Source organism: Labrus mixtus, chromosome 1, assembly GCF_963584025.1.
Source record: "Labrus mixtus chromosome 1, fLabMix1.1, whole genome shotgun sequence".
Lineage (NCBI taxonomy): Eukaryota > Metazoa > Chordata > Actinopteri > Labriformes > Labridae > Labrus > Labrus mixtus.
In genome coordinates this window covers 8,959,300-8,976,433 of record NC_083612.1, presented here as the reverse complement: position 1 = coordinate 8,976,433, position 17,134 = coordinate 8,959,300, and the positions used below count along the sequence as shown (strand labels likewise).

The following is a 17,134-nucleotide window of genomic DNA, read 5'->3' as shown; positions in this document are numbered from 1 at the left end:
ATGGGTGTGTTTGGCCCCGTTCCCCCTCTCCCGCGCGCCCACCTGCGCATATTTTATGCTAATGAGCAGGTGCAGTGGCTCTTGAGGCGCGCGGAGGGCCGCTCGCGGAGGAGCCGGATGGAGCAGCGCAGGGAGCAGCGGGAGTCCAGCCGGAGGGTTCTCACCAGGTGATGCTGTCCAAACCCGACTGACTGCGGATCCGCAAAAACACGAATGGATCCCCATTTAAGACGGAGCTGGAAAAGGCTTTTGCACTTATTATCTTTGTATTTTATCCTCATCTATCAAGGTGAGTCATCTCTACCACATAAACACATATCACTCTGATCTGATGTTTAAACCACGGGACGTTCAAGAACAGAGGATTTATGATTTATAGCATAGAGTGGGAAAAACGGGGTTTAAGTTTTTTTTGTAATTAATTGTAATAAAAAGCTTAATGTTGGTTTTCCTTTAACTGTGCTTTTTGTGACAGCTCAGGTTTCTCCCTTGTCTAACTTCAGATTTAATAAGTTTCCTCTTAGTCGGATCATATTTGGTTTTATTCATTTATTCCAACTTTCTTATTGTCTCGATTTCAGCGCATCTGAGCTGGGGGATTGAGAGAGTGAACCATCCTAATTTGGATCAATTTAATAGGTAAGTACTTTTACTTTCTATTCAAGTAGCAATGAAGGCCAAACCTGTTATTTTCAAAGTTTTTGGACAAAATGTTTAATGTTTTTATTTCATGTCACATCTTATTTTTGTTTATTTTATTTATTGGCTTGAATAGATACAAAGGTCTATAATAACCCTAACGAATATCTTGTAATTTGTCATCATTAAGAATAATGATAACTATTGTTATAATATATAACATTTTTAAGGGCCTTTTTTTCATCAAATATAGTTTTAAAATTATTAGACGATTCAAAATGATCATTCATCAGCTCTTATTTTGGAAATTAAAATAAAATAAAAAGTGAAAATTCGGAAGAAAAAAAATCTCCATTAATGTGAATATCCCATGTGTCTTTGTTTCTCTATGATAGTAATGTAATAGAGGATGTATTTTGGGACTGCTGGTTATAAAATTTCTCATCTTTGACTTTAGAAAATAATGGGGTATTTCATCTTTCACACAAACCACCAAATCAATCAGCTAAGAAATCTGAGTAAACTGATGTTGTAAGTTACTGTGGTATGAATTCATGGAGCTTTGATCGATTGTTTTTTTTTTCCTTTTTGCCATTATTTGTTTTTTAATGGTTTGGTTGGTTCCCGGTCGGTCGATCGGTCGGTGGTGGGTTTGTGGTGTCAGGGGCTAAAAGCTGCAGCGGGAACAAACCTCTCCTTGTTCTCTCTGTCCCAGCAGCGGGAGCAGAAGGATAAAGCAGCAGAAATGGGACACCGCTTCCCAGGGAGGGCAGGTAGGCAGCCGCATTGATCACTGATGCTGATGGAGCTGCTTCAGGCGACAAACACACTAACCAGAGATCCCCCTCCCCAAAAAGATCTGCAGCGCTCACAACAAAACACAGAGCCGGAGAAGAGAAATTAAGAAAACATCATCTGAAGGGCTTTTATTCATATCTTTTATTCCCGGTGTCCCAGTATTCCCAGTACAAACGTCCATCATTGACACTATTTGCTCACAGTTGAGGATTCAAGGACATTTTAAGGAACACATTTAAAATGAACAGTGTAACATTAATAAGGATATAACATAAAAGGATGTAAATACAGAAGAAATACAGTGGGATGTATTTAAAGAACTAATGTACGGCTGCACATTGTCAAAATTATTTTTTTAAACTATTATCCTGGCAGCCCTTGCTTTAAAGATTATGTCAATTTCGTAAAATTTCTTGTCATCTAGAATATTTTTCTGATTCCTAAATTGATATTTTAAAGTTTTAGTCTTTAGTTTTGTTCAGTCCGAACACCCTGTATCTTTTCATCAAACAAAGAAAGACGTGTCCTGAAAAGCAAATTTCTGTACAAAAAAAAAGGACAAATATCCCATGAGATCAGGCAGGAACTCGACCTCCATGACACTTAAAGATACTGACATGTTGTTTACTACTGCAGTATGTCAAAGTAAAACGCCCCACGGTGACATTTTGTTCCTCACAAACAGCCATGTGAGGGGAGTCCCAGCAGGAATATACAGTAGCTGCTCTGTTGTCTCACTCTTCCTATATCACAGCCTCCATCAGCCTGAATGTGGTCGTTCCCTTTGTGCTGTTTCCCTTTGGCCCAGAGAGGCGTGAGAATCCGGTCCAAACTGTCCGGGTTAGTAAACATACAAAGCAATTAGTAACACAGGTCGCAGGTCACAGGTATAGAGAAGTTTTATCTCATGTCAGATCTCTAAACAACAGGAAAGACTTAACGTCCCTCATAACATTGTGACACCTGTGTGAAGGCGCTGGTTGTTTTCATGTTTGACCTGCTTAGTCTGTATATGTCTTGATACTGATCAGTGATTAATAATTTGTAGTCAAACACTATTCATACCCCCTCTTCTCTTCTCCTTTGTCCCTGCTATTTGAGATGAAAGCTTTGGTTTGAGAGCTCAGGTATCCCGGGGAGCTTTAAGTGTAGAAACAATGTCCAACTTCTGGTTTCTGAACAGTAATGCCAATATTTTTCAACCAAAGCTGCTCTACTTATGTGCTCTGTGTCCAATACTGGCCGGTCAAAATCTTCCCATTATAATGAGAAAATATTCATACAGAAATAAAACAGATATTCAGTTTTATTCTCAAAGTTTTAATCTCCATAGACGGCTTGTAATTTCTTCAGCTTCGCATGGGAAAAGGTAAAACTTTTAGACGTAGAATTCTCTGTTTAAAGTTCGGCAAGATGGTCGATAAACATCCCCTTGTTACTGTTTCCATTCGACAAAGATCATCTACAAGGGGAAAAATACAGGGGGGAGAAGGCGGAGGAGAGGGTGGAGTTGTCAACCTGGATGGGAAAGCTGAGTTGGAAGTCACAGAGGAGTTGTTAATGAAGACTGGATGACAGCTCTTTTCTCTCATGCCTCTTCTTTTCCCAGCGCTGCCTCGGTTTCATCCTCATCAGTCTGGACTCTGGTTTGGCAACAACCAGCGTAATTCTGGGAGGAATTTTTTGCCGAAAACAAATGTAGAATTGTTTAAGCTTTAGGTCTCCAATATTTCAATCAAATCTTAATTAAACTGTCACTTGATAGCTAAGCCAGTTTTTCAGATTGTGCTTGATATAATATTAAAGTCATGGAATTAGTTAAAAGGATCAGATTGCATTAAGAATTTAACTTTGGTTTGCTGAAGCTGCACTCTCTTTGCCAAACAATGCCATAGCTAAGTATAACAATGATCGGATTTGATATATAAGGCTGGAAGAGGCTCTGAAATATCAATAGGTTTGTGAGAAATCAGAAAATGGCTGCATGACTGAATGGTTTCTATTGTTGTTTGAAAAACCTGCTGATACAGTCTCTCCCTTTAAGGATCTCCAGACAGAATCTGTTGCATCAGAAACCAGCACATCTCCCTCCAATCATTTACTGGTCAGCTGGATCAATGCGACCAACCACATGTCCAACAGCACAGAGAGGACAACGACCTCATCACGGACCCTCAGCGCTTACCAATCATCTTCAACTACTACACCATCTAGTCAAACAGCATTAGGTCCAGTTTCATCCAGCCAATCAACGGGCAGCACAGCACAAACTAGCAAATCACCAAACAAAGCAACACCACCTGGAAATACAGCAACTAAGACAGAAGCATCCAACCAGTCACCAGCAACCACAGCTTTAGCCAGTCAATCACCAATTAGTGCTTTAACATCCAGTGAGTCACCTTCCAGTACAACTAAAACAGACCAATCAACAGAAAGCACAACATTTTCCGACCGATCACCAACAACCATAGCACCAGGTAGCCAACCACTAACTAAGCCAGAAACTCCCAGTCAATCCAAAACCAGTAAAACACAAGCTAGCAACTCACCAACCACCAAGTCAGCCACAACCAAAACACCAGCCGGGCGTTCATCAACAACCCCAGCACCATCAGGCATTAACGCAAGGACTAGCCAATCACAGAGTGGTACAAAAACATCAAGCCAATTATCAAATCGCTCAGTACCATCAAGTCATTTACCAACCAGCACAACATCAGCAAGCCATTCACCAGTCACCACAAAACCAACGAGCAAAACACAAACTAGCCAATCACCAACAAGCTCAGCAACATCTGATCAATCACCAACCAGCAGAACACCAACAAGCACAACTAAATTAGGCCAAAAAACAACAAACATAGCCCAAGACAGCCAATCATCAACTAGCTCGGCAACAACCAGCACAACACCATCCCGCAAATCACCAAGAACTGTAGCAGAACAAAGCCAGTCACCAGGAAGCACAATGCACCCCAACCAATTTCTAACCATGACAACGCCAGTCAGCCAATCGTCTGCTAGTCCAGACACATCCAGCCAAACTCAATCCAATACACCACCAACCGACCCATCAGGAGCTAGCTCAACCACCACCAGGCCATCACTAACTGGCACAACACCAACCAGCCAATCTCCAACCACCTCAACACCATTGAGCCAATCATCAACTAGCCAAGTAACATACAAGTATTCACCAGCCAGTGCAAAACCATTTAGCCAATTACCAACCACTACTACTTTACCAGCCCACCAATCAGCAAGCACAACGACCCAATCCAGCAAATCATCAATGAGCAAAGCATCAACAAGAGAACCATTAGGCACAACAAAAACAGTCAGCCAAACACCATCCAATACTGCGCAAGCCAGTAAATCACCGACAGATAAGTCAACACCCCGCCAATCACCTATTAGTAAACCGCAAACCAGTACGGCACCAGCTAGAAAGCCCTTAACCAGCACAGAGAAATCCAGCCAATCGCATATCAAAGCAGTGCAAGCCAGTCACTCACCAGTCAGCAACAGGCCAGCCAAACCTTTATCTCACCATATAACTGGCAGTACCACAAAATCTGGCCAATCATCATCAAGCCAATCACAGATAAACAAACCAATAACCAGCTCAGTACCACCAAACCAATCATCAGTAACCCCAACAATTTCTTATTCTTCACCAACAACTTCAATACAAGCTAATCAATCCAAAAACAGTTCAATAGCATCGCATGACATATCATCCAGCATTACATCGAATAACCAATCAAATTCCACACCATCTGTCCAATTGCTGACCGGCTCAGTACAATCAAACCTGTCTTCACAAGGATCCACAGGAAACACACCCAGCGGAGCTTTTTCACCTGATGAGCGTCCAGTTAATATTTCAGTCCTCACCAGGCAGGCGAAGGAAGCCCTGAAGTCGTTTCGGAGGATTCCAGGTAGGTTTATAAAGGTTCATTCATTTGTGATGTCATTTGTTTGGGTACTGAAAATGTTAGAAATACACCCCAGGGTTTGTTCATTCTTTCCTCATAATGCAGTCCTTTATTCCTTTCAAAGTGGATTTTGTTGCTTATACGCCTCAGGCTTCAATAGTTGCTGCGGTGTATTCTGCCGTGAATTATTCTGATTGTTTGATTAAAGATAGTAAAGGTCATATTAAGATTGAGAAATTCCTGGTGAAAGTTGCCAGATGTTCAGTCAATGTATATCCAAGCTCTGCTGTTCACAGTAACCACATTTAATAAGAAAGACGCTTTAACGTTGGCCTCCCCAGTGGTCTTCTCAATGGGAATATTCAAAGACCACTGGGGAGGCCAACGTTTAAAACATAACAGAATAACACTTGAAAATTGCGACCATATTCAGCTTGCCTGCCTAGGTTCATAGTAAATAAAATATACCTTATAACACATCTAAAGCCTATAAATATGGCTTCATCCATTTGTTGAACACACAGACTAAATTAACCAACTAAAAACAACCATTTATGCTTTAATAGTCACCCTGCCTGTTACTGCTGGTTGCTAAGAAAGAGTCAGAGTTCACAGTCCCCATAACAGTTGGGGCACATAACAAGATATACTCATTTAAGCAACGTGCTTTTGTGGGGTTTATTTTAAACTTTGCATAAAGCCAAAAATTTTGTTTTCCTGTGCTTCCTGCCTTCATGCAAAACTAGGCTTTTAGTATCCTAGCTCTTGCTCTATCTAGCACAGCCACAAGAGGGGTTTTGATCAACATAAACTTATTTACCACATTCTGAAACATTTCTGAAAGATCAGGACAGAAAATGTGATGGGACCAATCATCCAACATTGATTATCAGTCTCTGTCAGTCGTATCTGCATTGGCACTGAGTTTATTTCACAAACTTTGTGAGACATCATCACATATGAACATACCTGACTGTTTGCACTGCACTAAACAATCACCAGTCTCTAAGTTTTAACAGACTGAAGACTCAAAATTTGTTCTGGATAAAGAGGTTCAAAGTGTTCAAACGGTGAACTCCTGTAACACCAGAAGGTTGGTCAATGTGACTTTAAACAGACAACAAGTAGTTCTTCTGTTTTACTTACCTAAAGGAAATTAGGTTTTATCTGGTTCAGCTACCTCTACCCTTAAAGCCCCCCCCCCCCCCACAATGCATTGTATGGTACCTGTGCTTGTGTGGGACATGGCTGACTGGGTAGACGAGCTGTAGGCCCACTGAGCAGATGCTGTTAATGCATTATGAGGACCCATCATTTGTTGTTTGGTGGTGCGTTCAATGACCAGAACATTTGACTATGGCTCCACCTGGTTCCTGACAGGTGGGGGGCGGGGTAGACAGATGGAGACTTTTGCTTGTGTGACCTGAAGATTCTTACAATTCATGGCAGAAAAACACAGCATTTCTGTTCTATAAATTTAACATATTAACGATTACCTGGTGAAGTTTAAAACAATGAAGCAAGCTGAAACAGGAAACGTATCCCTGCTTCAGATCTCACTGTCCTGCCTCATATTTCAGTCTTGTAGTCTGAGGAACATCTTGTAATTGTTTGTTTGTCTGTTTTCCCCCAGCGGGGCGTTGTGTGTTTCCATGCCTGAACGGAGGACATTGTGTTCAGTCAGAGTCGTGTGACTGCAGCCTGTATCAGGCCACCGGACACAGATGTCAGACAGGTAAACCACACACCAGAAACATCTTCCTTCTATAATCTATTTGAATGTGAAAACCAATCATCATCAGCTCTTAATTAAGTTGAGTTCATTAATACAATAATTATACTTCACAGAACACTTTACTTTACAGAAGCAATTTAAAACAGACAATCACAAGCGAACACACAAAAACAGCAAAATTTGGACATACAGTTAAAACAGAACCAATTGTTAAAGATCCGCTGACAAATGTAGGTCAAAAAATAAATAAGAGCTCTGATAAAATTATCCATCAGTGCAAAAGGTTAGTCTGTAAAAATGAGTCTTAAGGAAGACTGTTCCAGAGCTGAGGTGCCCTAACAGAAAAAGATCGATCACCCTTTGACCTCATACCTTGACTCGTACAGGCAGCCACAGAGAAACGACCTTAGGCAGCTGATCCCAGAAGTCTTCTTGGGCAGCAAGGCACTTAAAGCTCATTATATTCACATTCCCAGCTGTATGTAAAAATACTATCACGTACTCAGTACACATAAAAAGTTGTGTATATTATTGCACATAAGTATCAGAGGATATTCATATGATAGATATTGTAACATGATAATTGTGTGAGTGAATTGTGTCCAGCTTGTGTGTGTGTTTTGTGATCTACTGGGGGCAGGCTTGGTTGAACAGTCTGACTGCAACAAGAAGGAAGCTCCATGTTTTGGGTTTCAAGCTGATTTATTGCTTGGTTCAGTCTAACCACGCTGTCAGCTCAGTTTTAAATAATTCTTAAAATCAGACTATGCAACGGGAATTAATTTCCTTTTCTGCGTCCTCAGTTCCAAACCCGGGCTTTGAGAGGGAGATGACGTGCAGGTCGTGGGGTCAGTACAACTATGAGACATTTGACGGCCTTTACTACTACTTCCCTGGCCGATGCACGTACACTCTGATGAGGGACTGTGAGGAAACCACCCAGGCCAGCATCATCATCCAGGTAGGTTCAGACTCAACTCGATTAAAATAAATTCTTCAGACCAAGAGCTGCCCAGAAAGTTTCAGTCTGTAGCCTGAAGTTTGGACTCTTTATAAAACACCCTCTCCTTTCTGACTTGTGCCAGGTTTAGTCTCAGCCCGAGGAGAAGATTTGCTCTGAAGATTAGTGAAAGCTATCTGGTTATTAGAGTCAATTACCATTAAATACTGCAATTACTCAGAATGCCTTGAAAGCATCTGCAACAGACCGAGACATTGTTCCCCTGAATAGGCAGCAGATGGATACTGTATCTGTGTATGGGAAAAGAAAGAAAACTGTGAACAATAAGAGATCCAAGCAGTTGATGGTTTTTGATTAAACAATTTCATCAGCAAAAAGACCAAAAACATGTAACAAAAATAAAATATAAAAGTGCAGAAATAAAACCAGAATCATGGATTTTGCTTTATATCAGAAACACCTTCACTTTGCCGAAGAATAAGAGAGGGTCTATGTGTTACTTTCAGAGTCAAGTTTCAATGTTTAAAGGTGACATCTTCTCCTCCTCTTCAACAAGTTTAAATAAGTCTCAGAGCTCCCCAAAACATGTCTGTGAAGTTTCTTGTTCTAAATCCACTCTGATCCTGTATTTGATCATGTCTATAAACCCCTCTATTTCAGCCCTGCTCAGAACAGGCTGTGTCTGTACCTTTAAATATGTAAATGAGCTGTGTCTGACCACGCCCCCTCTCTGGAAGGGCTTGGGTGTCTCTGGCTTTCTCGCTCCATGTCCTATTGTTTACGTTGAGAAGGCAGACTCAGAGGGCAGAACAAACACCTAGCTGTGGGAGTGTCACCCACCTGGGGGAGGGGCTACTGCCCTTTGTGATGTCATGAAGGGAAAATCTCCAAACGGCCTGTTTGAGCACACATTTTCTGAAAAGTGGAGCAGGTAAAAGATGGAAAGGATGGACTTTTCTCATAATTGGGGGGTTTGTAGACAGACTAGGGACACATATTAGTGTTAGAGGAACATAGTAAAGTGTATGTTGCATCATATGTGACCTTTAAATCAGTCTCGTAGACAGCGCAGTCAGCTGGTAAAGTGTGCAAAAATATTTAACTGAACGCAAAAATAATTTTTAAAATGCATTTATCTGCAATGCTACCTCCTTGGACATGTTCAAAAGCAGATTCCTAATATTATTTCATGAAACGCAAGCAGCAGTCTTTCTTTTTTCAGACATCAAAGTTGAAATGCAGCACTGAGTTAAATTGAGGACGGTTTTGACTCTGTGTGATTTCTCACATGTGAAAAAATCAAAAGGAAATACTTTAATGTTAATGGAGGAAAACATAAAAAATGTTGTATAATGTGACTTAAATGGTCTGGTCATTTTAAAATCACACTCTGTTGTCTCAATGAGGGCAATACTAAAGTTTTCAACTCTTTCTTTGAACCTTGGGTTACCTACTGTAAGGCTTTATTTCCAAGTACACATTTTTGTTTGCAGGTCCACAATGACCCGAGCTGCAGCTTTGCACCTTACACCTGCCAACGATCTGTCAGCCTCTTCCTCCCATGGGAGGGGGAGCTTCGGCTGCACGCTACTAATGTCACCTTCAAGGGCCAAAGGTCAGTAATACATCCTGATGCTGTGTATCCACAAAGAGGGGTTGTCTGTATCTTGGTGGATTGACTGTCTCTGTCTTCAGTCTGCAGCTACCTGCTCACATCCATGACCTGCAGCTGGAGCAGATCTCTCAGTACGTCCTGGTTACTCAGCAGCACGGCTTCACGCTGGCCTGGGAGGGAAGCAGCGGCTCCGTCTATATCAAACTCAGCCCAGAGTTTGTGGGCAGAACCTGCGGCCTGTGTGGCAACTTCAATGCCGACGTCCAGGACGACCTGAAGACCAGTTATGGTGAGTTTTTTTAATCTGTGACATGTGACCTATAACCAATCCGACTGGCTAAACCTGGGCTAAACAAAGAGTTCAAAGGTCATAGTGGAGGAACAATTCTAGCTCTTTCTCAGAAACTGTTGGCCTTGGAAGTAAAAACCTTTCACATTCCATGAACAGAACTATAATACAGTTTCTCTTTCTCTCTCACAGGTGTGCTGACTCATGAGATTGAAATGTTTGGGAACAGCTGGGTGGAGGCGGAGCCACATCAGGCACAGTGTCCCATGGTGCCTTCAGGCTTCCCGTCACCTTGTGCTGCTGTAGAGGCTCATGTCATGCTGGTGAGATGACTGATTTAAAAAAAAAAATGACCCTTTCACAAATACAAGAAAAAAAAATGCACTGAAACAAATTCCCCTTTGATCTAATATGGTTTCTTTGAGCAGTCTGCCTTTGTGCGTTTTCTTGCTGCAGAAAGTGGAGGAGGTGTGTGCCATGCTGCTGGATCCGCCTTTTCAGAGCTGCCATGACTTTGTCAGCCCGCTGTCCTACATGGCCAGCTGCTCCAACGACTTGTGCATGTGAGACAACCAGATCTATACCAAGCCTCTTGAAATACATTGTGTTATTTTTATCAGTGCATTTAATGCTTTGATGCTTTTTGTTACCAAAGTCCTATGGGCTAAATCCATGGAAGACCATGAATGTCCTGGCGATGACCTTTTTGGTCAGTAAAGAGAAACAAAAACATGCACCAATAGGCCATTGGTTGGCGTAGAACCTGGGGCCAATTGGGGCGAGGACTTTGTCCCCGGGCATAGGACCCTCTAAACTCTCTAACTCTACCACCAACAAAGCTGACCCAGCACCTCAACACTTGGGGGTTATGTCATGAAAAAACGTCCTCTTTCAACCAAGGTCACCCCTGTTCGTGTCCTGTAACAGTCATTGTCTGGGTCTTCTTTCAGCCCAGACTTTGATCTTTATCTGAACTTTATCAAGTTTTGCACGCACCTATTTGTACATCTAAGACAGAAATCTAGTTTGGGTAAGAAGAAGAAGAAGAATCTGAGGTTTACTTTTGGTTTCACATGAGGCTCAATCTCCTGGGTTAATTCCCTTGACGTTGTTGTTCTTTATAATACTTCAGATGAGCGTTACTTAAGGTGCTCCGGCAAAGAGGTCTAAAAAAAAAAAAACTGGTCCCATGACCTTCATGGTAATATTTCACTCATGGGGAAGAACCAATGCTGACATATCGCAAGGCAAATCTAGGGTAACCATTTAGATACAGCCACAAAAAAAAGATTTCCAGATTGACAATGACCATCATGTTTGCATAAATGTACCAACTGTCCAATTGGCAGAGCCTAACCGGTCGTATAACTGGTAATAATATGGAGCACATGGCATAGCATTGTAGTATCCTGACCCTCTTCAAAGCTGTCAGTGTTTACCAAAGATTCTGATCCATACCTATGTCTTCTGAGTTGTGGCCAAAAGCACACATGGAAATCTCAGAATACATCTGGCTACTTCAGGTGTGAGAGAGATTTCTTTTTTTTTTTTAGTTTTTTTTTTAGTTCATTGACACAAAGAAGCGCTTTTCTTGTTTCTTTCTCGGTTGTGTGTTTATAGTGGCTCAGGTCCATGATCCTGAACGTGCCCTCTTTCTGTGAGTAACATTAGCCCGAGCAATCTGTTTCTGTTAACTCAGAGGCAACAGATTGCCTGAGCTGAAGACAAAACAGTTTACTGTGTTCAGAGACAAATTTACCCTATCAGATGATTCACATCGACTGAGAACATCTCTGATACAGCCGTACAACAAACCTTTACAGCGTTTAAATGAACTCTAGTCAGAATATTTTCATCATCAGTCAGATAGTTTCCCCCTCATGTTTGACACTCAGCACGTTGATGGTTCTGTGTTTGAGTTGTACCGTCTGCTCAGTACCTGTCTCTGAGGCCACACCTCTCCTGGCTCCACTCAAAGACTCCTTCTCTGCTTGTTTCTCTCTTGAAGGTCGGGTCCCAACGGTGAAGTGGTATGCCAGGTGTTCAGCGAGTACGCCCGGGCCTGTGCCCACGCTGACCACCCACTGCACGGCTGGAGGCAGCACATTCCTCAGTGTGGTACGTGTTTCCAGGTGTTTGAGACAGTGCGCCACAGACAGAGGTCAAAAAGAGCTGGACGCTTCCGTTCAAACCGAACAACAGCTGAGTTTTCATGCTGGGAAACAGAAACGTAGAGCATTCATTAATAAAGAAAGAGAGCCCTGGGGATAGAGTAGGATATACTATAACTCATTATAAAAAGTTATTGTAGCGAATCAGATATTTAACTTTGAGTCACTAATTTAAGATTTAGAAGTGAATATTCTGACATCATGCCTCCCTTTACCTCACTAATTGAACTCACTGCTCTTCTTTAGGTTCACAGAGAGTATTAGTAGATAGAGTCATAGAGTATGTTTTTTTTATTAAAGGTTTTTTGAGTCACAGGACAGTGGATAGAGTCAGAAATCAGCGGGAGAGAGAGAGAGAGAGAGAGGGGGAGAGAGAGAGAGAGTGGGGAATGACGTGCGGGAAAGGAGCCACAGGTCAGATCCAAACCCGAGCGGCCTGCCTGGAGGACTACAGCCCCCACGCATGGGGCGTGCGCACCAACCACTACGCTACCCGTGCCCAAGTAGAGGCACAAATTAAAATACAGATGTAGTTAACTTGCAGAATTAACAGTTTCACTTTAAGCTATCTTAAAAACAGGATTTGGCATCAATATGAAAAAAATAAAGTTTAAAAAATGTCACTATAATCCAAAAAACAGCTTCATTTTTTATCAATCAGATAGTTTATAAATGTAAGAGAGTCCCCATGAAACAAAACTGCCCTGTTGTTATTTCCAGCTGGAAGAGGTAAAAACCAACCTGCTGTGTAAACAGCAAAAAACAAAAACAAAGATGCCACAGCTTTCACATCTCTTGTTGTGTTCTTTTAACTATTTAAAAAAAATATGTCCGGCTGTAGTTTGTTCTGATGTGAAAGCAATCGGTTGTTTACATTTTGTCTCAGTCTTGTCAGTGGATCATGTTTGACCTGTGTGTCGTGTTTCATTCTTGCGATCAGCAAAGCAGTGTCCTTCAGGTCTGCACTACAGAGAATGTATCAGCTGCTGCCCAGAGACCTGCAACCTGGAGCGAACATGCATCGACAGCAAGCTGGCCTGTTTGGATGGATGCTACTGTCCTGATGGTGGGTTTCTATTCATGCTCAACAACTGCTTTCAAGATCTATAAACCTGAAAATCCTTACACAAAATACACTTTTAAACGAGGCTTCTGTCTCCTACTTAACAAACGTTTCTCTCCACAGATTAAATTGTTTATAATGTTTATTCATCACATCCAGCTTCTTCCATTTTAAGTGTATTGTCATGTTTTCAACCCCAGATTATTTAAATGGTCTCACCACAGGTCTGATCTATGAGGACGGAGGCTGTGTGACGCCCTCCGACTGTCCCTGTGAGTATCACGGCATGTTCTATCCGTCTGGACAGACGCTGCAGGAGGAATGCAACAACTGGTGAGTGATATCATCTTTCTCCTTGAGTATGTCTTTATAACTACAACCTCACAGATATGACCTTAGGTTGATTTAATCAGGTCAGAGATATAAGTCTATTAACGTATATGTTATTGGATACGTATCTAAAATCTTTTCTTTTGAAAGTATAAAATGCAGAAAACAAAGCTCAGGGTTGATTTCAGGGAAGCCTGATACCATAAGATGTCTTCACATCTGCACTCCGAAAACTATCTAGATCATTTCAGGAACGACTGCTCTTTAGATTCTCCTGACTTGGCTGTTCACATTATGATCCTCCTGAGAATATCCTGCTGCATTCTCACATCAGCTCACTTGGACTTGCTGCAGAAAAAATACTAGGAGTCTGGCAGGAGAAACTCTGGGTGAAGTCCAAGTGAAAATTGTATATACATACAGCTCCTCCTGGAAATATCAGGAGTTTTTCAGGAGTTTTCTGCAAGTGTGAAAGCCCTAATAGTTTACAATACTCTGAGCAGAGTTTGCAGCAAGAGTACTTTTGCATCGTCTTATCAAATGAATATTTGTGCAGAATCAGCTTAGAGAAAAGGTCCCTTTTCACCCCAGCTCAAATGTTCACCATGTAAACCCTGCAATCTTTAATAAGTGCATTCTTTAACACCAATATCTGTCTGGAATAGGATCCAACAATGGGTTGAGTATCACGAATAAGACGACTGCGGGTGAAGAAACAGCTTTGATTTATGTTTCAAAAACGTTTTCCATCAAAAAAGGCAAACAAAGAGGAGCACTATCTTATTTTTAGAATTATTAAATTACTGGACCTCTACCCTCCTTTGGATTGTGAAATGATTCTTAGATGGACACACGTGTTGCTCAACATGTAATCATCATGTATAAAACATGATACTGTCCTGCAGACTCCCTGCAGTTCTTTTAATCTTCTCAGATCTGACCACCTGGGCTCAGTGTGTCCAGTTTCTATCAGTGATGCTGCAGATTAGCTCGGCCTTTAATGTCCCCACCTGTGTGTGTGTGTGTGTGTGTGTGTGTGTGTGTGTGTGTGTGTGTGTGTTTCTGTTTCAGCACATGCGTGGGTGGAGTGTGGAACTGCACCGAGTACAGCTGCCCAGGTTTGTGTCTATTTCCTCCGCGGGTGGTTTCATTTGAACACAAACTGATGCTGCAGGTTATAAACCCAACACTGTGATGAGAGGAGATGAATCTAAAATACAAAGACTGTTTTTTATAATTCAAATCAACGCCTTAACATTTTCCTGACTGTACATCTTTGAAACCTCCAAAATGGCTGAATTTGAACATTCAATCTGCTTCGAAACGTCTCTTCTTTCTGTTGAAATTTGAACCACAAAGACAGCACTCTACATCTCAAAGAACTTTTAGGGAACATTGAAGCCGGTTCTGGGAATACTGGGATGACCTTAAAATGTCCATCTCTCCCTCTCTCTGCAGGCGAGTGCTCTGTGACCGGTGATATGTATTTCCAATCCTTTGACGGCCGGATCTTCACCTTCCCTGCTACATGTCAGTACGTCCTGGCCAAAAGCCGGAGTTCAGGGAAGTTCACGGTCACCATCCAGAACGCCCCCTGTGGAGCGGTGAGTCATTTTTTTTTTTTTAACGCACAAAAAAGAAAATCCCCAACTTCTTCGGGCGTGACTTTTTCATTTACTGCAAACGTGGACACCACTTGGAAAAGTCTCCAACACTTTTTTCCACTCTGCATCAAACGGCTCTGCTTTGTCAGCTCACAGGTTTGTGCCATTAGTCTGTCATGTAGATCATATCGTAGTTTAAGTGCTCAGTAATCCCCGCGGAGTCCAGGTCAATTTTGGTGATGCTCTAAAAGCCTCTGAGGAAATGTCTCGATCAAACTGTGGCAGATAATCGACATGAAAAGAAAAGACAGAGCACCTCACCCCCTCTCCCCCTCCCCTCCCTACAAGCCTTCAGTGTCCCAGCAGCCTTTGAGGGGCGATGAAGGGGTGGAGGCCAGATATAAGATGTCCCGCTCATCAGAGCAGAGGCCCTGGACCTCTAACAGCCAAGTGAACAGGATTACCTTATCAGTCCTGACTGACAGAGCTGTGGACGGCTTTGTAGTGAGGGAGGGAGGTGTAGAGGGGCTTTTAGAGGGGTGGGGGGACCTGGACAGAGAGGAGGTTATGAGAAAAAAACAGCAGGTGAATGGTGAGAAAGAGGGGACGGAGGAGGGGGGATGATAAAAAAAACCTTTCTCTTGTGAAAGAGATGATTCATAGAGGCAGATCGCTTACTGTCAGAGACACACAGGCTTCCTAACTTTTTAATTTATCAAACAAGCATCTTCTTGCGACAAAATGTTTTACCACAAGTGGCCATGTTTGCGGCTGTGGATCAGTTGTGGAGTCGGTCGTCTCTCAACCGGTACGTTGGGGGTTTGATTCCCAGCTCCTGCAGCCACATGTCCGATGTGTCCTCGAGCGAGAACGCTACACAAGCTCAAGTCCATTTGCCATTTACCATTTATTTGAACGCCTCTATTCCAGTTGCAGTGATTGCACCATGGTGATCATCAGCCAAACGCTGATTTACTGTGATAGAGCCAAATTCAGAAACCAGAATGAGAAACTAGCCATCAAGCATTTAAATCAGTAGTCAAATGTTTACTGAGATAATTAATCAGGTGAGAGGTAGACTTAGTCTCTCATCTGGTTCTATACAACTGGACTTCCCTTTGCAACCAGTGGAGTCTATTCAACATCTGTTTCACTTTTCAAGCCAAGAAACTACATCAGCCTGTTCTGTTTATTTTTTGTTTTATGTTGTAATGCAAATTGTATCCTCTAGGGGGCTCCACAGAGGCGTTACTCTTTACTTCAGAATGAAAGAAAACTAAAAAGCGGGACTGTGATTTGTTTAACTATTGTTAAGGATATGACTTATTTTCTTACCCTGCAGAGTTCATCATCACCTTTCCCTGTCTCGTTGCCTTTGCTCTCTTTACTCTGATTATTTCACTCCCCATCTCTGTGTCTCTGTTTGAGAAGATGCCAGCAATCTTTCTCCAACTGTCTTGTCTCAATTGCAGAATTTGGACGGGGCGTGCATCCAATCAGTTAACCTGGTCATTGACGAGGATCCGAGAACGGAGATTACACTGAGTCACATCGGAGAGGTCTTCATGGCTGGACAGTACCGCATCTCTCTGCCGTATTCTGACGGTAACTCCCTCATCTTTTATCATTTCTGACGTTGCTCACATCTAGTGCCAGACTCACATTCAGCACTCAGGTCATGGCAGAGATGGATTAAATGACATGCTATTGAACAGAATTGTTCTCGATGGTTTAATGGGTTAGTGTTCCCTCTGAGTATTACTCCCTTTTCACAGCAGTGTTGTCATGAATGCAGCATCCTGTTGATTGAATCAGCGGACTTTTGAACGTCTTTTCAATAATGTGAGAATGATCTGATATATTTGTACCTTAAGGAATCGACACAAAACTTAACCTGACAGTACTTTATGATCTGGGACAAAGAGTCAGACTTCTTAAAAAAATTACAAGATGAAGAATAATGAGAGGTCAAAGTGACACCAAATATC

General features: G+C 42.1%; 1 protein-coding gene across 1 annotated transcript in view; it reads left to right on the top strand.

The window, feature by feature from the left end:
• otog (otogelin) overlaps positions 1-17,134 on the top strand; it is a 59,289-nt gene continuing 42,155 nt past the window's right edge. The window contains exons 1-14 of the mRNA XM_061044141.1: positions 1-156; positions 1,358-1,412; positions 7,012-7,113; positions 7,917-8,074; positions 9,568-9,689; positions 9,770-9,978; positions 10,171-10,301; positions 10,435-10,541; positions 11,987-12,096; positions 13,090-13,215; positions 13,437-13,545; positions 14,614-14,660; positions 15,001-15,146; positions 16,619-16,751. Of these exons, the coding sequence (XP_060900124.1) occupies positions 1-156; positions 1,358-1,412; positions 7,012-7,113; positions 7,917-8,074; positions 9,568-9,689; positions 9,770-9,978; positions 10,171-10,301; positions 10,435-10,541; positions 11,987-12,096; positions 13,090-13,215; positions 13,437-13,545; positions 14,614-14,660; positions 15,001-15,146; positions 16,619-16,751 (1,711 nt within the window). The remainder of the gene's footprint in view (positions 157-1,357; positions 1,413-7,011; positions 7,114-7,916; positions 8,075-9,567; positions 9,690-9,769; positions 9,979-10,170; positions 10,302-10,434; positions 10,542-11,986; positions 12,097-13,089; positions 13,216-13,436; positions 13,546-14,613; positions 14,661-15,000; positions 15,147-16,618; positions 16,752-17,134) is intronic.